Raw genomic sequence first — 22,784 nt, forward strand, 5'->3', positions numbered from 1 at the left:
CCAGGGCCCAGCTAAGCCCCCAAAAGAATGCAGATGCCTCAACAATCCCAGCCAAGAGCAGGTGGGACAGAGGAACCTTCCCCCAAAACACTGTCCTGTGAAATAATAGCTCACTGGTGTTTAAGCTCCCAAGTTTGTGTGGTCCGTTACACAGAAATAAATAACCCATTCACAGCGTGAGTTGGACTTAATGTTACTTTAATAGACACCTAACTGGTTTGGTTCCATAGGTTTATTTTTTATTATTATTATTTTTATACAGCAGGTTCTTATTAGTTATCTATTTGATACATACTAGTGTATATATATATCAATCCCATGTTTCCATAGGTTTAGAATTAAGATGCTGTGAGCCGCTAGCAACAGAAAATCCAACTCAATAAGGATATTTATTATCTCTCAAAACATGAAATCCAAGTCAGGGTAGTGGCCCAGTGGTGTCACCAAGGACCCATGCTCTTCCCATCTCTCCACGCTGCCATCCCCACCGTGACGCTGTTCCTGTCACATCACGGACGCAAGAAGGCTGCAAAACGCCAGACATCCCATCCAGACACACAACATCCGGCAGGAAACGAGGAGCATGTCCTCTTTATGTGCTTTTTACGAGTGAGGAGACCTTTCCTAACAGCAGGATTCACTGGTTTAAAACTTGTTTCAAAACCAGTCACAAGAAGAGGCATGCAGTTACCGAGATTAGCTTACATGGACCAGTTTACCCCTAGCCACGCAGAGGGTGGCTACCTGCACCAAGGTGGGCTTCTACCAGCAAGGATGGAGGGCATGGCTGTGGCCACCACAGTGTTTACTACAAGATGAAATTAGCATTGACCACTGAACAAAACAGGCGTCCCTGAAAGGCACACAGCCTTTATCCTGTGGCCTTGTGTGGCCTCTGCCTGTGTCCTTCCACTCGCCCCATGCAAATGTCACCGTTCGCAAAGTGCTAGGCCGGTCAATATCTGTCTCAAGCAGCCAGGGTCCCGGCAGAAAGCAGAAGGCGTTCCTGGGAGGAGATGTGGAAGACCGCATGGCAACAGGACCACCTGCTGCAGTGTGAACGTGGCTCCACGACCCACCAGACGTGCTGCTCCCCAGGGCCCAGCTGACCCCGCTGCCTGGCTGTAGGAAGAATGGGGTGACAACTGTCACCCACTCATTCGGCGCCTGACACGAATTGATCCAACAGAAAAGAAAGCTGGGCAAGCACTGTGGTCACCGAAGGACACAGACACTGCCAGGCCAGGGTGCAGACGAGGGAAGAAAGGCCCCAGCCTCTCTGCTTGGTCTCAGCTCGCAACTGGGGCCCCCGTTGGTGAAGATCCACTGATGCTGGCCATGGGCCTCCTGGATGCCACGTGGGAAAGAGTAGATTCGGTTGGAAAGTGGAGAATCGATGAGTTAGGTGACCAAAAATGAGCATTTTACTGAAGAAAAGCAGTTCAGAATCCAGATAGTTTAGCCATGACCACCATTCACTCCCACTCAATCCCAGGCTTCTGTATCTAATCCCCAAAGGGTCCAGCAGCTTCTCTTCCACGACCAGCCAGGGGGACACTCAGTGGCGTTTCTGCAGGGGCGCTGTCAGGCCCCACTGGTTTCACAAGCGGTGGCCCGTGGCAGCGAGAACAGATGCTGGAAACAAAGTGCATCCATTAATTCAAGGCTGACTGTGATTGAGGAGAGATAGTTCCTTTCACGTTGGGGAAACAGAAGCACCCCTGGGATTGAAATCGAGGTGTCTGAGACACGCAAGGGTTCTCCGTCTGGTGACCAGATAACGCACGAGTGCGCGCCCCGCGGGGCCTGCAGGCCCGGAGCCCAGAGCTCCTTCCCGCGGGCCCAGCTCAGCCTCCTGGTGACCGCCTGGCGCAGCCAGGGACGGAGGCAGGAGCTGGACCGGCAGGACCGAAGCGGGCGGCCAGCCGGGCCGGGCGGGCCGAACAGGTTCAAGGTTGATTCCAACCCCTCAGCCCCGCCGGATTAAAAGTGCCTGTGACTGTCGCAGCTCTGGAGCCCTTGGGCCAGGGGCCCCGGGGGAGGGAGCCGGCGGGGTTTCGGAAAGAAGCGGGGATCCTAGGTGGGAGACGCTGAGCTCACCTTCGCCCCAGCGCAGAGGAGCTGCGCGACCCTGGGCAGCCCCGCGGGGCCCGCTTCGGCGCCCCCTCACCTGACAAGCAGGCGGGCCGCGCGTGGGGCCAGCGAGCACGAGGGAGACACAGGCCGGTTTTAGCTGGTCTCCGGCCCAACCTGATCCCGCCCCTCCCCGACTCCCCGCGATCTCGCGCCTGCCCTCGGGCCTTCGCGGGGAGATACACGTTTCGGGCCGGACCCAGGGCTGGGCGCCCAGGGCCCGCCGTCCAGGCCCCGGCTGCGCGGCCCGCACCCCCGCCCGGGAGGCGGAAGCAACAGGGAGCCGCGCCCCGCCCTCCGCCCCCGGGTCCCCTCGGCGGCCCTGCGCCAGGGGGCAGGCCGGGAGGGGGCAGGGCCGGGGCGGGCGGGCACCAGAGCGCCAGGGCGCGGGAGCGGGGCGGGGGCGCGGGCTGCGGCGCGCATGCTCACACGCGCTCGTGACGTGCGCGCGGGGACCGGCCTGCCGGAGGCCGGGCTGAGACGGCGGCGGGCGGAGACCGGGAGCAGAGCAGAGCGGGGCAGAGCCGCGGAGCGGAGAGGAGGAGCCGAGCCGCAGAGCAGCGGCGGGAGCGCCGGCCGCCGCGCCCCCGAGCCCGCAGCCCCAGCGCCTGGGCCTCGGCACGCGGGCTCCGGTCGCCGAGCGGCCACCCCCGAGCCGGCCGCCGCGGGCCGGGCCGGGCATGAGCGCGGAGGGGCCGCGGCCGCCCCCCGCACCGCCCGGCGCGCCCAGGCCGTGACCGGGGCGGGGCGCGCGGCCGCACTCGGGCCCGGGCCCATGGGCGCGCCGAGCCGGGCTCGGGGGCGCTGAGCGGGCGGGCGCGGCCGGAGGAGCCATGGACTGCACCCTCGTGCGGACGCTCGTGCACAGATACGTGAGTGCGGCCGGCGCGGGACCGGGGCCGGGGCCGGGACCGGGTGGGACGGACCCTCCGCCCCCGATCCTGCCGCGGCCGCCGGCCCGGGGACGCTGGGGGCTTGGGCGGCCTCGTGCGGCCGACCGCGCCCCGGGGGACGGCAGGACGCGGGGTACCTGCGGAGCTGGCACCTGGGCCCCGACGGCGCGGGCGCCCACCCGCCGCGCGCCTCCCCGGAGCCGGGCGGAGCTGCCGGGGCAGAGACTGCTTAGATCGGCGCGGGCCGGGCTGGGGAGGGATGCTCGGGCTTAGCCTCGCCTGCTGGCGCTACCCCAGGGTTAAGGGATAGGGAGAGGGGCACCCACAGGGAAAAAGGCGGTGGCTTTGCTCGTTAGTTTGGTAACAGCACCGGGGGGTTCGGAAGTGAAGTTTGGGACCTTTGTCCCGAAAGTAACCAGTCAGACCCGAGGCCGGCCGTTCGGGGTTCCCCCGGAGTCTTCGCTCCGGGAGGGGCGTGGCGACGCCGGGCTTGGGCAGGGGGACACGGAGGGGCAAGTTGGGTTTGTTTCCCATCCGCCCGAGGGGAGCCGCGTGCGGCGCTGACGCCGACCCCGGGGGTAGAGGGGGTGCGCGCAGGAGAAGGAAACTGGTCGCGTCTCTGACAAAGGCCCCCCTATCCCCCGCGCGCACCGCCGCCAGTCCCAGGTTGGAAAAGTCGCGCGCACTGAGGTTTCCGCTAGGAGAGGGAACGGTGGTGGGAACTTGTTTTCTTCTGGCTGAGGAATTCCCTTCCTCAGTCATTCATATTTACGTGTTTTCTTCGAGGAGACCTCGGCCGCATACGAGAGTGTTTCTGTTCATCCAAGGGGAACGTTGAATCAGTGCCTTCCCCCGAATCCACTCACTCACCAGAGGACTCAAGGGTCAGGGGAGCTCGTGGCACCTTCCAGTAGCTCCCCTGGGGAGGGCGGTCTGCCTTCCAGTTAGTGGGGCGAACCCCTCTGGGATTCTGGTTAGGGCCGGGAGGGCTTCCCGTGGGAAGGGCCCTGTCCCCTCAGGGATTCTTGAGTCCATCTTATAACGTGAGTGTAAACATCAGGGTCACCTTGGTGTCTCTACAGTAGTAAGTTCTGGAAAATCAGGTAACAGTGGCAGTAGGTAATCAGATGTCTTAGAGAAACGCTTGACGGGTCCCAGACATTCTGTTCTCAGGCTTATGGCCCACAAGCTCGGAGCCAGCGTTTGCCTAGGATGTGCTCACTAGTTTTCCAGTTAATTTCTATTCTCTTCCAACTCTGAGACTCTGTGATAGGGAGGAGAGTTGAATTGTGAGCGGTAATGCGCAGTCTCTATCCCCGAGTCTCTGCTCCGAGGGCCACCGCCCGGTGGGTCTTCCCCTCCCTCCTGCTCCTGTGACCCGTTCGTCCTCGGAGTCCGGCAGACAGGTGTCCGAGTTTTGTGCTTTTACTCCCTAATCCTAATTCTCCAGGCCTTCAGCTGTTTCATGGCATATCAATCTATATAAACGTTGGTGTACCTTATATATTTTAATTCCCCTTGGCTGTGTTATTAGACTTACTTTTCTCAGACCTAACTGGGAAATACTCTTCAGTGAACTTTCCCAGCATATGTGTTTGGTAATGTCCCTGGAGCCCAGTTACGGGGTGCTATTATTATTTCTTTGTTTCTCGTTCCGCATCTTTTTTCTTTTTTAACAGTCTGATCATTTGGCTACTTCAGCATAGTCACATACAAAACCATTCATTTCTATGATATGAAACTCCTGTCTCCGTTATTAAACTAATTTGACTTTTTCCAGAAACAATTTGTTTGTTTATAATTGGATTATCTTTCAATATTTAGGAATTAATTACACTTCCTTTTGCTAGAGGGCGAAGAAAGACTCTGGGGTTAAATATTCATATTTCCTTGTGGTTTCCATATATGACGTATTTCATAAGCATGAATGAAGTCACACCCTGTTCCCATCTGGTGTTCACACAGTCAGAATTTCCAGGACAAAGAAACCTTTTCATGATGACGCCTGAGGGCTGCCAAAGATAAAGGAGTCCTTGGAAACCACTGCTGTGGGTATTCTATTCTGGGTTAATTCCAGAGAGGTAGAATAGGCAAATGAATGAGAGGATGCCCTTCCGGGTTAGGCCAGGTATATGCCAAAGCTGGCATTACTGGTCGTTTGTGAGCCTGGCTGCATATAAGCCACGTAGAGATGCGCTGTACTTGTAAATGGCAAAGCGCTTCTGTACCTTGAGCTTTTAAAAGAAATGTTTAATGAAGTGGGTGGAGAACTAGTGCCATCCCTCTAGAAGAGATGTGAGGTGGGAAGCCCAGAGTCAGGTAGTTTAAGTTCTGAGAGGAACCTGCAGGGTCTCCGGGAGCCCACCTGGATGTGGACCTGGCCTGCCCACTTTGAGGCCTTGTCACCCTGGGCAGGTGGCTTCGCTTTTTCTCTGCCTCTGTTCTCTCATCTGAGGATGAATAGCGGTACCCGTTGCAGAGTGTTATTGTGAGAATTAAGTGAGTTAGTACAGGCCAGGAGCTAAGAGTGGTGCCCGGCTCTGCGGAAGTGCTCAGCACACGTGTCACGACTAGCCGTTAGCATAACTTTGCCCCCGGTCACTGGCCGGGGGAGGGCAGGCACCTCTGTCGGTTGCCGGCCAGGCCAGTCAGTACGGCCACCAGGGGCCCTGGGTGCCCTGCTCTGGAGCAGCTTCGGGAAATTTTAAAACGAGGGGTGCCAAAATGCTGCAGGCCCGACGGAAAGCCTGCAGGCCACCTGTGAGCACAACAGTTATTTCCAGGCCAGGAGGCCCACCTTGTCGGGACACTTCTCTCCTTCTTTCCATCCACGCCTCACATTCAGGAGATGTGACTGTAAAGCTTAAGTTTGTTATGTTTCTGGCGTTTGTGTTTAGTAAACATCATTGAACCCTGGAGAACCTCAAGCGTGGCTGTGTTAGAATGCTTTACACCTGAAAAATTCACCATTTGAATGCACGCACATGGGTCTGCTTTGGTTTGTTTTTTGATCACCAAATGGTGTGTGCCGTGGACGTCAGTGCCCACTGATGCTGCCCTACAGGCGGACCCATCCATCTGACGCAGATTTAGTTTTAACAACTTTCAGTGCCGCCTGACTCGGGGTTGCCTCTTAATGGCGCTTCCGACGTGGGGCCTCCGGATCTGCTCCTGGAGTCTACACCCCAGGACACTAAGTTAAGCCACTGGAACTAACCAAGGCCTTCAGGTATTTGAAGTAGGTGACCCCTTAGGATGGCCCTAGGGCTGTGCTACAGTGTTTGCACAGGCCTTTCAAAGCAGTCTGCCAGGTGTATAATTTAACCTTTGTGTCCTGGCTGTTAAGTTCAGTTCCTTCCATTGTCCTTTCAAACCCTGTTTAATGTCTGTTGCCACAAGGGACCTTGACATGCTTTTCTTTCACGCCTGAGGGTAGGTTTAATAACCCGAGGGGAAGAGGGAGTTTAGGTGTTTGGGTTCTGCTGCAGTCAGCTGCATTTCTAGGGATGAACACACTGTCCTCAGTCTACAGTTAGCTAAAACCACCCGGAATCCACTGAGCTGCCGCTCAGTACGCAGGAAGGCCTCTGTTTACAGCTGTGCTGGGCCTTGAAACCTAGAGACGCACTGTTCCTCGGTGCTGGGACCACGTGTTCCACTGGCAACAGGGTAATCAGAGATGCTTAGATCCCCAAGTCCCAGACTTACAGATGCTTTTTTAACCAAGTTAAATGCCGGCAGAAATGCTGTTGATTTGCAAGGAAAGTCAATAAAAAGCCATTTTTACAGCAATATAAACTCAACAAGATGGAACAAGGGATTGTTTTTGCTTTTACTTGACTCCTGGTATCTGAGAAACAAGATAGTTGTTTGTGGAGGTCAAAAGTTCAGCGTCAGAGCCTAACAGGCAGCTTGAGACCTGGCCCGGCCTCTGACTGCGAGGCCTTGGGCGTCTTCCTGCTTGAAACGAGGCACCGACTGCGGCTCCCTGGGGGCGCTGCCAGGATGGGGCGCTGTGGCATGGGGAGATGCTCTGTCAAGGGGCCTCTTACCTGAAAGCTGAGCCTGGTGCTGCTGGCAGCCCCAGCTCCTCAGAGGGACGGCGTCTGCTGCTTCCTGGAGAGCCTCTGGCCCCCCTCCCCCTGCGGAAGGTGTGGAGGGCCGTGCTTGCCCTGCACTTGGTGGAGAGCACAGCGGTCCTCAGACGGGACGCCCCCCTGCCACCGGCCCACGCCTGTCGGTGCTCTTGCCGCCCGTCTGGTTCGGGGCAGGTGAGCCCGCTCTGTAAAGGTCTGTCCTGCAGCTTGGGGTCCCCTGCCCCTCACCCCCTCCTTATCCTCAATCAGCAGCGTCTCCCTTTTAGGGTGACGTCACCCAGTCCCTGTGGCACTCAGCCATGCCTTGAAATCGCCTTTCTGTTTTTTGAAAAGCAGACTTTGTTTGTTTGTTTTTTTGCGGTACGCGGGCCTCTCACTGCTGTGGCCTCTCCTGTTGCGGAGCACAGGCTCCGGACGCGCAGGCTCAGCAGCCATGGCTCACAGGCCCAGCCGCTCGGCGGCACGTGGGATCTTCCCTGACCGGGGCACGAACCCGTGTCCCCTGCATCGGCACACGGACTCTCAATCACTGCGCCACCAGGGAAGCCCTATTTCCCCCATTTTTAAGTGGAGCGGGAGGAAAGTAATTTCCCCCGAGTCCTCCTTTCCCCACGCTCTCAGCGAGGAGTTTGTTGGTAACACATTTACACACATTTGCAGGTGTCCTTCCCATCTATGTTTCCGTCACTCCTGACTTGAGGGGTTAGTCATCCTCTGAGGAGGAAAGTCACTTGGATGGATTTCCAAATTCCTGGTCCAGAAATGTTTAACCACCTCTCATCCTCCTGGTTTATGTGGGCAAAATGTTTCCCATTTTTCTGGGGTTTTGAATTTGGCTTTGGTGGGTTTCAGTATCAGAGCACCTCTTGGGAGTGGTGTAGGCAGTAGAAGAAGTCCGTTTTCCTGGGAGGCAGCAGCGTGCCCCGCGTCACCCGGCATCAAAATCTGCCCCCGCTCGACACGGACTTGAGCCCACATTCGTTGGCTGCACCTGTCAGGGTTGGTGGCCCTTGAGAAATTTGCCCCGTCCATTGTGTGTGATTTGCGGATAAAACACTTTCGCAAAGGTGGGCTGCCAGTGGCAAAAAGGCTTTTAACTTCCACTCACTTTGTTTCTGCTGTGCTCACACCAGTGCCTGTTTCACGGGTTCCATGATGGGTAGAGGCCAGAGTTACCGTCTTCTGCACCGTTTCCTCCACATGTTACCTGCTGGGGGTCCTGCGTCCGTTCCAGGAGCCCCTCCTGCCGCGGGGCACGCGGGTGGATGGGATGCTGCCCATGTGGGCCTGGTGTCCCCGCTGGAGCCCGTGAGTACATATGCGCCTGAGAAGATGCGAACGCTCTTTGCGAGTTTCCTTGGGGCTCACGAATCTTTCTGTGAACACAGTGGACGGGGGCCTGGCTCGTCCAGTCTGCTCTTCCCGGCTGTGTTCCCCGGGGACAGCTCACCACCCCTCCGTCGCCTCGTCTGCGTTGGGCGAGGGACTCCCCAGCGAGTGTGGACGTTGCGCCCTTTGCCATGACCTTTCAGCGCCCTTCCTCACGCTTCTTCCCTGGGTCTTAGGTCAGAGACCAGCCAGCACGACTCTGAGATGCCGATCATGTCAACACACACGTTTGATTATTGAGGGCGTTGATGCTAAGAATGTGGCTGAGGAAGGAGTGGTCTTGATGGCGAAAAGCTGACATTGTTTCTGGGGTTGTTCTCTGAGATGCTCATGGCGGGTCTGTGAACTTTAACGTTGTGTTTAAGCGCCAGCATCTAAAATACGAAGCTGTGACAGGCCTGGGCGTGTCCTGGTCTGCTCACCGCAGGCAGGGCTGGTGCCCACTGCAGAGCTCAGATTCTCAGCCTCGGGGCTGCAAGTGCAAGACCTGGGGCCTGCAGGTGGGTTCCTGTGAGGGGCCTCCTCCTGGCTTGCAAATGGCAGCCTTCCCTCCCCTCAGTGCCCAGAGAGGGAGGGAAGGAGGGAGGGGAGCAGAGCAAGTGATCTCTTCTCCCTCCTCTTGTAAGGACACCAATCCTATCAGATTACGAGTCCACCCTTATGACCTCATTTCATCTTAATTACCTCCCCAAATCCCTATCTCCAACTCTAATCACATTGGGGGTTAGGGGTTCAACATGTGAATCCAGGGGAACACAGTTCAGTTCAAGGCTGTGTACTGTTAAATGAGGCACTGTTGGGGTTGTAAACATTCACACAGGTAAAGAACCTCAAAGAAGGCAGTTTGAAACAGTACATCGTTTGCTGTTTTATCAAACAAATACAAAAAAAAATGTTCCGCAGAATCTGGGAAGACTGAAATAAAATAAACGTGTAGTGGGAATGGGTTACTTTTTAAACTGTGGGGCAGATTTAGGCCGGTGTTACCTCTGACAGACCACAGTTTGCATTATTTGATCAGATCTAAGGTTGTGTGTATTTATATCTTTTTCTTCTCTTTCTGTTGCTTCATTTTTCCCCCCGTAGGAGGATTGGTAGGAGAATGGTGGTTGGTATTAAGACAAGACTATAAAGTGTTGTTTTGTGTTTTGTGTTATAACCCAAATCCACAGCGTCTGGCTTGGTGACAGGACAGATGTCACGGTATCTGCCACGTAACTGGATTGGGTGCACGTGTCTGCTTCGGAAGCTGGGAGGCCGCTGCGTAAGGAGCCGATTCTCCTCCTGGGTTTTAGGGACTCCACACTGTCGATCGGCTCTGTACAGTGTGACCTCTTACCTTTGGCAAAATCGGAAAGTGATGGTTGGAAGGTGACCCCGAGCTGTCATTAGGGTGACAGGGACGTGACTTCTCTGCACATCCAGAACATGGTGTCACCCTGTCGCCCACACATCGTGGGCTTTCGCGGTAGTGCGTATACGTTCCCAAGCCAGCTGCTGTGGACCTTTTCCTGTTAGGTTTCTCTGTAATCACAGCCTCGTTGTCTTTTATTAAAAATTTGCTTACGCTGTTGTAAGCCCGCGTCGGAAATGATCCTAAAGCATTATTCCTCATATGATTAGGACCTTGGATGGCCTCTGCTGTTGCTGTGAGGCTGGTCGCTCACCCCGTCTGATGTGTGACACTAGTTAAAGCCACAGGACCCTGAGGGGCTCTCCCACCTCCCTGTACTGTCCCGTCTGAACTGTCTGTGCAGAATGACGGGCTCTGCTTCCTGAAGGTCAAGTTCGTACCTGGGCCACGTGTGTCTGACTCTGGCCTGGCATGTTGGCCTCCCTCCCTTGAACCTGCTCCCGGACAGGGGGCCGACTGCCCCTCCCTCCTCTCCGGACAGACCCCCCACTGCCGGGAAGGAGTCAGCCATCCTAGCCGTTACCTAATCTCCCTCCTTCAGAGAAAAGAGGATCTCCTCCACCCTGTTTTCAGCAAAGGATTAGGGACAGTGAAGGGCGGCCATTGGAACGTCATCCGGATTTCTTTGTGATTTTTCAGGATGGCCTCGGGGACTGCCCACAAAACAGGAGATTTTAAATCATGGAATTAATTTAAAGTCATTCCATGGAACAAAATCATGGGCTGATCGTTGGTGTGGGAGAGATGTGGGATGAGGGTAGAGCAGACCTAGATTTATCTGTCACTTTCAGGTGAAATGTCTGATAAAAGTGACGGATATATGCGTGTGCAGTAATTCGCGTCACCTTTTCTGTTTAGAAAGCGCGCGGAAACAGTTGTCTTGGCTCGGGTCAGTTTAGGCAGAGCATTAAAATAGCAGATTTCACCATGAGGCGCGTGCGTGCATCTCTTCAGCTGGCTATAAACCTGAAAGCCACGTGTGTTAGAAAGTTGGGGTGACCATCTTGTGGTTAGGGTCTGAGTCCTCGCTTCTGATGTTCAACTTACTTCACCATTTTTCTGTGGTAAAATGGGACTACGCGATGGAAACTCTTGACACTGAAGAACACGTGTGGGGTAAACCTAGTAGGATTCCAGCGGAGGAAGGCGTGCGTTGCGCTCGGTACACACTAGGTGCTCGGCGTCGACTGTTCACCACATGTTTATTGACACTTGCTGAAGGGATTCCGCGGCAGGGCAGAATACACAGACACCCCGGGCGCCCCTGGAGACTGCATTTGGGTGGTATAGGACAAAATAAATGAGCACACAGTAGGCTAGGTGTCGGGAAGGGCCACGGACAGACGTGAGCCGAGGAGGGGTCAGGGGGCGGGGGGTGTGACAGGAGCCAGGTCTGGGAGGGGGGACACAGGATGGTTCTGGGCAGGATGGAGGCCAGAGGCCAGCCCAGGGCGGCAGGCCCGAGGGCGGTGGCAGGGGTGGGGGAGATGTGACAGGGATGATATGTCACCAACGTTTTTTTTGTTTTTTTTGCGGTACGCGGGCCTCTCACTGTTATGGCCTCTCCCGTTGCGGAGCACAGGCTCCGGACGCGCAGGCTCAGCGGCCATGGCTCACGGGCCCAGCCGCTCCGCGGCTTGTGGGATCTTCCCAGACCGGGGCACGAACCTGTGTCCCCTGCATCGGCAGGCGGACTCTCAACCACCGCGCCCCCAGGGAGGCCCGTCACCAACGTTTCACTAGGAGCACGTGGCCGCCCCGCAAATTTCATTGCTTAGAATATGTTATATACGTTGCCTTCGATAAAGGTCTCAGTTTGTTTTAAAGTTATATGGACCTACTGTAGAGCACAAGGAACTCTACTCAATATTCTGTCATTACCTATATGGGAAAAGAGTCTAAAAAGAGAGCGGATATATGTATCTGTATAACTGATTCACTGTGCTGTACTTCTGAAACTAACATGACATTGTAAATCAACTATATAATAAAACTTTAAAAAATTATATGGCCAAATGAGGAAAATGTTACATAATAGCTAAATTAAGATGGTTTAGCATTATAAAGATGCATTGACTTATTGAGTGAATATACGGTAGGTTGGTTTATGGGCAGTTCTTTTGTTATTGTGGTAGAATATCCCTAAAATTTACCATTTTGACCATTTTGAAGTACGTGTATAGTTCAGTGGCTTTAAGTACATTCACATCACCTCCATCCATTTCTAGAACTATTTATCTTCCCAAACAGAAACTGATTTAAGAGCAATTTTAAGTAGTTTATTCCACATTTGATATTGTATATCTTGCTTTTTGGGAACGTGTTTTTTTAAATCAATGATAAGGACCTTATCAGGTCATGGGAAGACTTATTGAAACCTAAGTGCTGATTAAATTTTAATGGAAAATGTACCTTTGGCAGGAGGGTTTTTTTTTCTTTTAAATAATTGGCAATGGTAAGTTTTATTAAAATTTAAATACTTGAATGTGAGGATTCATTTGGGCTTTATGTTTTGCTTAGTGTGTGTTTGTCGAGAGCGGCCAGAGTGGTGATTATCGCTCCAGAGAAGAAAATCTGATATTTGTCTTAGAACAAGTAATTCTGTAATGAAACAGAATATCATAAAAGTTATGTCTAGGGCTTCCCTGGTGGTGCAGTGGTTGAGGGTCCGCCTGACGATGCAGGGGGCGCGGGTTCTTGCCCCGGTCCGGGAGGATCCCACATGCCTCAGAGTGGCTGGGCCCGTGAGCCATGGCCGCTGAGCCTGCGCGTCCGGAGCCTGTGCTCCGCAACGGGAGAGGCCACAACAGTGAGAGGCCCGCGTAACCGCCAAAAAAAAAAAAAAAAAAAAAAAAGTTATGTCTAGTTGCAATACTTTCAAATAATATGGTTCATAATGGTGTTTGTTTAACGATATGTAAAGCCCCGTGGCTTTCTCCTAAGTGCGTTAATAAGGAATAGCAATTAAGCATTTTATGTGAAATTTTCCTCCAGAAACTGCATTCTGCTGATTCACTGGTTCAGATCAGTTTTCTGTTTTGAGTTAATCTATAATACGTGTTCTTTTCCTGTGTTATTTCTCCTCCAAAGGGGATATGAGATTTTTCTGTTCTTAAATTGAAATAATCCCTTGATTTCATAAATTGCCCTGTCGCTTTTTAGAAAACAGCATGGTTTCAGAAGCAGTAAGTCCCATTCTTATTAAGTACTTAATTTATCAACGAGAAACTTAGTTGAAAAGTTGAATAATTATATCTTGTAAAGCGTTGCAGCTGTAACAGGGAGTTGGCGAGATGCCCAGCTTGGCAGGTGATCTTTGGAGCTGACGGAAAAGTAAAAATGAAAGGGCGCTGATGGCACCTCCTTAGCCCCCTCACAATTTAAGTTTCTTGAAAGGTGGGTTGATGCTGGTTTCTATCAATCCATTACCCTTGCAGATTCAGAAAGGTTTTAGGTCTGAGGGAGGACGTCTCATCCACATGGAGGCCTCCGCCCCTCACTGGAATGAGGACTTGTCACTGTGGTCGCCATGCCCGGGGCTGATTTTTTTCCCTTTTTTGTCCCAACCTTGGCAGACAGTTCACCCACCTTCGGTCATTTTCTCAGTGAATGACTGACTTCCTGCCTGTGCTCTGAACTCACCGAGGGTGGGATTTGTGTCCCGATTGAAGATCATGTGTATCCGATTCTCCTCGATTTTATTATTTTAATGGCCCCGTCGAGGAAGAGAGCGACTTGGTTCAGGTCTTGACCCGAAGGCCGTGGGCCGGGCCCAAAGAGCAGACCCTAAGGGGATTCAGGGAGCCGGTGTGTATCAGGGATCCTGCGTGGCAGGCGGCCCGCCCGGCGCCCCACGTGGGCCCACGAGCTGCCCGCTCCCGCCCCGGGCTCGCTGGCCCTGCTGGGGATGGGGCTGAGGGGGGACCTGGGCAGTGGGAGCCTGGACTCGGGCCTGCCGCTTGCTTGGACTGACCAGCGTTAGGTCTGTAGCCGGCGACAGTGTCACGAAGATTTTCCAGGCTTTCTCTTCGCAGACGGCAGGCCTGCGACCTGAAGTCCCCATTGCCGGCCTTGTGGGCCCTTCTGGAAAGGCGCCCCCTCAGTGGGTTTTGGATTGTGTCTTAAAGGCCAGGACAAGGCCTCCAGCGTGTAAAATCCACACGTGGCTCTGCAGCCGAGGATGCCGTCCACACGCGGCACGTGCCCTGTGAAGTCCGTGTCCCCGCTGGTGAGTGTGGTTCACACACGCGCGCGTTTGCTTCTCCGCTTTGGTCCTGACGGCTTGACGACCACCCGCTGACGCAGCGCGGCCCCCGTGGCTCTCCAGCGGGTGGAGTAGCAGGGGGAGGTGGGCCCAGCGCCCCCAGAGGACAGCCCGTTGTGACGGGCGGGGCGGGTGGACACGGCTCCGCAGCAGGGGGCCTGGCCCTGTGTCTGGGGCCTCCCTGGGCCCGTGGGCGGTTCTGACACCTGGGCCCTACGGTCGGTGTTCTCGCTGCGGGTAGGGGGACCGGATGTTCAGTATTTAACGAAAGGGGTGGTGGAGGGAGGTCGTTCAGAGGCGGCCAGCAGGGCCGCGGGGAGACGGATAGTAATAAAGCTCGACTGTCAAACCAGGAGAGGCCCGGGCGGAGTCCGCTCTTTCCTGCTGTCACCGCTGCTCCCCGAGGGGCTCGGGCGCCCTGGCCCCCGTTCCTGCGGACCCGGGCAGTGGTTAGAGATTAGCGACGGCGAGTGGCAGAGCTCAGAGGCACTGATTGTGGGGCTCAGGGGGACGCGAGGGGCACAGGGTGGGCGCCGACCGCTGCTGCCCCTACGAGGGCGCGGAGGCACCTTGCTGTTGAAAACAAAGTGCTGAGGTCAGAGGTCGCTGAGGCCAATGAAGGCAGGGTGGGGGGTCCGTCCGGGGACTGGCCCCGTGCGCCCCTTCTGCCCGAGCGCGTGATGGGTAGCCCAGAGTGGCCGTGCTGTTGACTCGGTGCCCAGCGCGGGACTGATGCTCGGCCACCGTCCATTCCCTCCGGGGTCCCAGCCAGGAGGCGGCGGGGGAGGAGGCAGGTTTACAGCTGGCCCGGGACTGACATTCCTCCTAACGCAGAGACAGTTTCTTTTCCAGTCCTGTTGTAATTTAGCATTTAGGGCTCACTATAAAGTTTTGTGGTTTTAAAAATTGACTTGAAGTAGTCAAGGGGAGAATTGTCCGAAGTTACTTGTTTGTTCAAACTAGAAACTCAGAGGGAAGGAGCGGAGCTAACTTAGGTCAGATCTCAGCTCTGCTTGCTGGGACACCGGGGAGGAAAGAAGGGCCACCGGACTTGCTGACACGTGACTGTCCCCAGGTCCCGGGTGTGTTTCCATCTTGGGGCAGCTTTTCAGAATTCCAGGCTTGATTTTACTAGAGAGTGGTTTTCCGGGGGCTGGGAGGCTGCTCCAATGTGTGAGGTCGGGTTGAACTTTCACGCTGATGGGCACAGACAGAAAGGAGGCTGCGTGGTCCCCACCGTCTTTCTGAATGCGCCCCGGGAGCCTCGGCGCGGACTCGGTTCTGGAGTGCGAGGATGAAGCGAGGGCAGGGGAGAAGCCTTACTTACCATCCCGAGTCTGAGGTTCCTCACCCCAGCCCGGCCAGCTGTAGGGGACACAGTGCTAGACGGAGCTTTGTGATAAGAGCTGCCACGTGCCTCTTCTCCGTGTTTGCTTCCAAATGCCTAGCGCTACATATGCCTCAAACATACTGCAGTCCGTTTCTGCTTCCCAGGAGCTCCCAGGAGTAAGCAACGCATTGTCCCTGCAGGTAGAGAGCAGCCTGATTAAGTCCCCCCACCCTGCCCCCAGACACGGATGAAATGCTCTGTTCATGGTTCGGTTTACCTGGGGATCAGGGCATGAGGGCTGGTTTCCTGCAGCCCTCCTGTGTAGGTGGTGTCATTTGGGCCCCCAACTTATAGACAGCGAGGGGAGGCCGCCAGCCCAGGTCACACAGGGGCTGGGGGCAGAGGCTGGCCTGTCTCCAGGGCGGGTCCTTCGGTAGGCAGCCCACTGGGTCCCACAGCTTGACCGCTAAGAGTGGCTGGGGAGAGCGCCACACCCTTGGGCGGGCCCGGGGCAGAGGCCCTTTCTTATGGTTGGAAGTGCTGCTACTGATTAGCTGGTGGTCACAGCCCCCAACTCCTTTCCTGTGGAGCCCCCTCCATGGAGCAGCCTGGTGCCCCCGTGAGGCTAAGACCTCCAACGTGCCGCTCTACGGCTGCAGCGAGATCAGCCAGACAGCGCCCGCCCCTGCCCGCTCTCAAATCCATTGGACAGAACCATGAAGAGGTTAATATTCCGGAGCCATGTCCCGGGACCCAGTGCCGAACACACGTCCGGGCGGGGCCGTGCATTTAGTGTCGGGATGCTGTCAAAGGTGGGTGGTTTTCTGGCAGCCACCCCGGAGCTCAGGGCCCGATAGACCTACAGTTGGTGTTTCTTAGGATCTTCGAACGAGACACGTTTGGTTATCGCGAGCAGAGGCGTGAACGTTGAAAACAAGTTCCGTTGGATTTCCGTGGACGTGGACTAGTTGTAAATTCGTCTGCATGGTATTACCTAACAGAGTTCACAAAGCTCTGTGGATCTTTCTGAAATTATCTTTTATGAATTTCATGATCCTCGTGGATGTAAGAATTCATATTATTGAACATGTTGGAACAGAAAGGAGTCATGTCCTGTGTAAATGGCAGTATTGAAATTGTATTACCTGTCCTCGTGCCTACCTTTTAGAAGATCTCGTGGGCTTTTAATTCTTGTTTAAGCTGTGGCTTCTAAGGCCGCAGTTGTTCCAGGCAGGATGGAAATTTTATTCCCATTTTGTTTGTGGGCCATTTAATTAAATGGCCATTCGGGCCATTTAATCTTTTGCTGGTAGCTAACTGTCGATAAGGATGAATTAAACCAGGTATCAGTTTGGGTGTACCTGATTGAGGACAAGCAAGCCATACTCAGGCAGGTGGCGTAGGACAGAGGCGGGGCAGACGAGCCCTGTGGCGTAATTACCTCTTGTCCCACCGGCCCCGGGCTTCTCTGCCCTCCTGTTCCCTCTCCCTCACCTGCCTTTCTTCCTCCTTGACAAGCCCGGATCCCCTCACCTTACCCTCCGTCATCCCCCATCCTTAGGGAGCATCTTCTGAGTTCGACTGGAAACGTTCCCCTCTCAACCAGAGGAAGCGCTGTGGTTTTCCTGCCCTTCGGAGGATCCCCACCCCAGCTCTAAGCCACCACGGGGCGGGGCGACAGGAAGGAAGGAGCCGAGCTGGGGGCTGCCCTGGCTGCTTATCCGGGCCGCTCCGTGTTCCGGTCCCACACCCGGGGCTTACTGTGTGTGTTCCTGGGCCGTGACAGGTGCTCTGTGTGGGGAAGCCTTGACAGAGACACGTGAAGGTGAAACACCCCTGACCACAGGACGGCTGCAAACACCCAAGGCTGTTCGTCCTGTAGTTTCCAAAGGATTCATGAGAAACTTATGCAGCACTTTTTTTATTGCAGTAATTTACCACTGTAGCCATTTCATGATATAAAATCAGAGGCACCAAGTACATTCACACGCTTGTGAATGATCCCACCGTCCATCCCTGGACTCTTCGTCTGAGGTGGAAACTCCATCCCCATTTAACGCTAGCTGCCCCTCCCCCCAGCCCTGGTGATCACAGTTGTGCTTTCTGTCTCCGTGACTTTGACCTGTCGAGACGAGTCCCTCCTCTAAGTGGAGTCACACAGGATTCCCCTCAGCAGAGTGTCTGGAGGGCTCATCCACGTTGTACGTGTGTAGAAACCCCCTCCTTTTTCAAGCTGAATAGTTGCATGTATATCACTCATTTTGTTTATCCATCATTGTTGGTAGACACACGGGTTGCTTCCTGCAGCATTTTTTTATGGACCCAAAGCCTCAGGTTGCCCCAGACTCCACCGGAGAAGGCCGTGTCACCTGTCTCTAAAGCTCGTCGCTTCGCACAGGTCTGCAGCAGGGCGGCTCCCTCCTGCTGCCGCCGCGCCCCGGCTGCCCTCCTGCCCTTGCCTGAAACCGCCCTTTCCCGGGGAATTCTTTACAGACTGGTCTTTCTCCACACTGACCCTAATCTCCGCCCTTTCAGCACACGTGTGGCTGCTTTGTTGTCAGCTTGCCTTCACCCCTCCTGCAGCTCAGGGGGACTCAGAGGGAGCCACCTTGGTGCAGCTGGCCCAGCCCAGCCTTCTGGGGCCAGAGCAGGGGCGGGACCGAGGCCCCCTCAGGCGCGGGCAGGCTCTCACCCCTCCATCCAGGGCCGAAGCCTGGCTGGCTCCGTGGACTTGGACTTGCCATGCATCCCTCCCCACTCACGGCTGGGGTCCGTGTGTGTGCGTGAAGTGGGCTCGGCTGGGGGCAGCCCGGCTCCCCTGGGGGCAGCCCGGCTCCCCTTCCAGAACCCCCTCTCTGTCTGCTTTGGAAGAAGCCGCACGGGCGATGGCAGGTGAAACTGCAGAAACCCCGGCAGTTCCGGGGCCCGCCCGAGCCCTGTGCTTTCTGGGCTCTCGGGTCTGGGGACACGCAAGCCCCGGGGGTCGGGAGCCCCGCACGGGGGTAAGGCGGGGGCTCAGGTGTGTTCTGAAAACAAGGAAGTGGAAGCTTGCTGCTGGGGTTTCTACCGGGATGAGGCTCAAGACCTGTGAGCAGAGATTATCTTACTTGGGGAAGAGGTCGTTTTCCAGTTACAAAGAGCCGAATGAGCGGGACGGAATGTCAGATGTACAATAGGGCCTCATGTATTTGGAATAAAAGCTGGTGAAATGGGTACGTGAAGAGTTCACAGCCAGAAGAATAATCTTCCTCCTGAGTCACATCCAACTTTATTTCAGAATGTACGGCCGCACCCCAAAGCAGACGGGGCGGGCTCTCTCATCACAGCGTCAGGTCGGTCGTTGCTCAGGAGGGGACGTGGGGTTATTTGGAAAACACAGTTTTAGAAAACATTTTAACAGCCAAACATACTTGGATTGAGAATAAATATCCCCAAGTTCTTCTGTGGTAAATGTTTGTGATTTTGGCTGTACGGCCTTCATGCTACTGCGTATTCCAGACACTGCCGCGTATTCCAGACACGTGCAGTCCATACAATTCCAATTTTTATAAAAGACACAACTCTGCCCCGGGCCCAGTGGAAGTGGGGCCTGGGGTCAGGGTGGGGCTGAGGCTTCCTGCCCTGTCCCGGGGAATCGGGGCGTCCCTCCCGGCACCTGAGGTGCCCGCCCACCGCAAAGCTCCCCAGGCTGCTCCCTGGGGTCTCAGCACATCACCGGCCACGTGGCTGAGCCCAGTCTTCAGCCCCCTGCCCTCCCCAGAGGTCAGCAGCGGGTTGGGAGTTCCAACCCTGTCATCAGTGTGTGGCCAGCCCCTCCCCTGAAACCATCCAGGTACCCACCTGAGCCACCTGGGGAGGTGTGGCCGAAAGGGGCCCGTTTTGAAATACAAGGACACTCCGGCCTCACAGGAAATTCCAAGGGCTTGCGAAGCTCTGTGCCGGGAACCACATCCGCAGTTTGTTTCAGGAATCATTTGCTCTCCTTTTCCCACCCACCGTCTGGCGCCCAGCCCTCCTGTTTCCCGCCTCCTCTCCAGGCCGCACTTGCGGCTTCTGTTCCCGGGCCTTGCGTCCTGGGCAGTGTCTTGGTTCCCAGCTGACAGTCATTGCCCGTTCCTGTTGCCACTGCCCCTTCCTACGGTCACTGCCCCTTCCTACGGTCACTGCCGCTTCCTAAGGCTACTGCCCCTTCCTATGGCAGGCAGGCCGCGCTGTTCCTGGTGGATAATTTGGACCCCACCCCTGCTTCAACCCAGGGGCCATCCCAGAGGCCTCGCCACCCCCCTGCCCCGGGAAACTGCCCCTCGGACAGACAGGTACCTCCATGGTTCCAAGACGTGTGGCCTTGTGTGTCAGGGCGTGTCCGCGGAGGAGGGGACCCGGGGCCGGCGAGGGGCGCTCGTGCTGAAGGCCGATCGTCTCCCTCCTCACCAGCCTCTTCCCCCATGCTGAGACCAGCCGGCCCTGACCGCCCCGCCCCGCCATCTGCTGCCTCTGCCTTTCTGTTTGTGCTTCTCGCGCGCTGCCCGTCACGTGCCCCCCGGCACCAGCCTGGTGGACCAACTGCACCCACACGAGCCTAGGCCCCCCAGGTGCCTCAGCATGGTCTGCGTGGGGTTGACGCTGAGTCTGTGTTTCATGACCCCGGACGCAGACAGCGGGTAGTTTTCCCCTCTGCATAAAGTTAGCCTGTGGTGCTGTAGTAACGAAGGAGCTTAGACACACGGGAAATCAGCTTTTGCACCCAGTTCCATGGGGGCAGCCGGGCGGCATGTCCCCTCACTCAGTCAAGCAGTACTCCAGCACCACAGGGCGCTCCAGACTTCAACTCCGTTGTGACCGTCGACAGCGTCAGATCCCGCGAGACCACCCTCTGCTCCAGACGCGGGTCACAGGTCCAGGTTGCCACCTGTGCTTCTGACCCACCGGCTACAGTCAGAGGCTCCCACGGCCCCTCCTCGGGTTCGGTTAAATTGCTGGAGCGCTCTCAGGGCTCAGAGAAACACTTTACACACTAACTCACCAGGGTATTATAAAAGTGCACAATTCAGTGTAACCGAGCAAGGGCTGTGAGCCTGCAGTACAGAAAGCCAGACTCCGAGAACAGGTGTTCGTGGCAAAATAACGGTTTATCTCAGGTGCCAAGCAAGGGGGTGGGAGACAAGCCTCAGATCGCTCTCTCTTGGACACTGAGTTGGGGTTTGGTTTTGTGTTTTTCCTTGCGGCACGCAGGCCTCTCCCTGCTGTGGCCTCTCCCGTTGCGGAGCACAGGCTCCGGAAGCGCAGGCTCAGCGGCCGTGGCTCACGGGCCCAGCCGCTCCGCGGCATGTGGGGTCCTCCCGGACCAGGGCACGAACCCGTGTCCCCTGCATCGGCAGGCGGACTCCCAACCACTGTGCCACCAGAGAAGCCCCAAGTTGGGGGGTTTTTAGGGGAAGAAAGAGAGACTGGGATTCACCATCATCTAGTGACATTTCGGGAGCCAGGATGTCCCTGTGTTTACGATTCTCAGGCCAGGTGGTCCCTGGCTCAGGGGTCTGTTCACTCATCTCGCCCTGGAGAGACAGCCTGAGTCTGTAGGTAATGATGGCGTCTATGGTAGCGGTTTTAGTCTGTTAGCAGTGTTACCGACAGCAGCGATCTTAGCATCTGACCCTGTTGATTAGTGTTCCGTGAGCACAGGATTGAGGTCAGAGGGCACAAGACAGGGAGTAAAGTTTTGCATGGAGGGATGAATCATAAGCTCAGTTAGGGAACAGGGTTTCATCAGGAACAGCCAGATGGAAGAGGTGCACGGGACAAGCAGTGGGGAGGTGGCGTGGAGGGTCCAGGCCACCACAGTCCCCATCTGCACGTGCTCACCAGCCACCAACTGGGAAGGTCTCCAGACCCGTCCTTTTGGGTTTTTATGGGGACTTGGTGTCGGGAAATCTTACGGAAAACTTTGGGGACGTTGCAAGTTTTCATTAATTTACATCTTTAAGGCTCTTTCATACTGTCTGAATTCTTTAAAGTAATTCAGTTTTATAGGTGTTGGTGAGGCTGAATGCTGTTTCTGGCAATAGCTAGCTGCTCTATTTTCAGCAGGTTTCCCTGTGTTTTTCATTTTATTCAACCAGTAGTTAAGGAGCGCCCACTGTGGACCAGGTATTGTGCTAGCTGCTGGGAATATAGAAAAAAACAGACAACAGAAATAAGAATTGCTCTCTTCCCTGAAGGAACTTAAAATCCAGCGGTAGAAACCTGCAAAGGGGCACAGGTTCATTCTTGCACGTGAAGGAATCTTGCAGGGTGAGGTGCAGGGATTTTCTTTGGGAGGGTCCCGCCCAGCCCCTGGCGTGGGTGCAGATGTCCTGAGTCAGCTTCCTCGAGGGCAGCTGGCCGGGGGACCTTCCTCTCACCCAACTCGTGTTTCCGATAGGAAACTCTAGACCAAGCAGCCCACCCAGGGGCCAGCCTCAGGGCCGGGAGTGTTTGTTAGGGGTGAGGCCACACTTGTACTTGGCACTAGCGACCTGTCTCCAACCTGTCTCCTTGACTCATAACTGGGAATGAATGAGTAACGGTTACTCATAGGGCTCTAGTGACGGCCCTTCTCTGATGAGTAAAGGAAGAAAGTCCTTTTTCCCTTACCTTTTCCCTAGGCCAGCAGGTAGCAGACTTGTTTTGAAAAGGGCAAATCTTTTGGGTTTATGGGGGTCTAAGTATTTACAATATAGTAACTGTCTTAGGCTCTCAGGGCTTCAAGCTCTGTGGTAATGCCTCAGCTCTGCCGTCTAGCAGGAGGGTGGCCGTGGACCATTCATGGTGCTGGCCTGGCTGTGTGCCAGTGAAGCTGCGTTTACCAGTCTCCTGCTTTGTCCTGGACTGAAGGGGTGGCTGTTGGCCCATGAACTTGGTGACTACCCCTGCCCCTGACACTTGGCGCCTGTATCACTTTGTCAGTTTCCAGGTAGCTTTAACTAAAAATACTACTTATCGCTTGCCTCCGGTGTTCATGTTCTCCATCTTTTTCTTTTTTTTTTCAATACGCGGGCCTCTCACTGTTGTGGCCCCTCCCGTTGCGGAGCACAGGCTCCGGACGTGCAGGCTCAGCGGCCGTGGCTCACGGGCCCAGCCGCTCCGCGGCACGTGGGATCTTCCCGGACTGGGGCACGAACCTGTGTCCCCTGCATCGGCAGGCGGACTCTCAACCACTGCGCCACCAGGGAAGCCCATGTTCTCCATCTTTTTATCTTGATGACTTCGTTGATGGATGGATAGA

At 55.5% G+C, this 22,784-nt stretch overlaps 1 protein-coding gene across 4 annotated transcripts in view; it reads left to right on the forward strand.

The window, feature by feature from the left end:
* Positions 1-2,833: 2,833 nt before the first annotated feature.
* Positions 2,834-22,784, forward strand: part of ATP11A (ATPase phospholipid transporting 11A) — a 115,947-nt gene continuing 95,996 nt past the window's right edge. For all 4 annotated transcript variants that reach the window (XM_032610929.1, XM_032610930.1, XM_032610931.1 and 1 more), the window contains exon 1: positions 2,834-3,005. In XM_032610929.1, coding sequence (XP_032466820.1) covers positions 2,967-3,005 — 39 coding nt within the window. In that variant the 5' untranslated portion in view covers positions 2,834-2,966. The remainder of the gene's footprint in view (positions 3,006-22,784) is intronic.

This window comes from Phocoena sinus, chromosome 18 (assembly GCF_008692025.1).
Source record: "Phocoena sinus isolate mPhoSin1 chromosome 18, mPhoSin1.pri, whole genome shotgun sequence".
NCBI lineage: Eukaryota > Metazoa > Chordata > Mammalia > Artiodactyla > Phocoenidae > Phocoena > Phocoena sinus.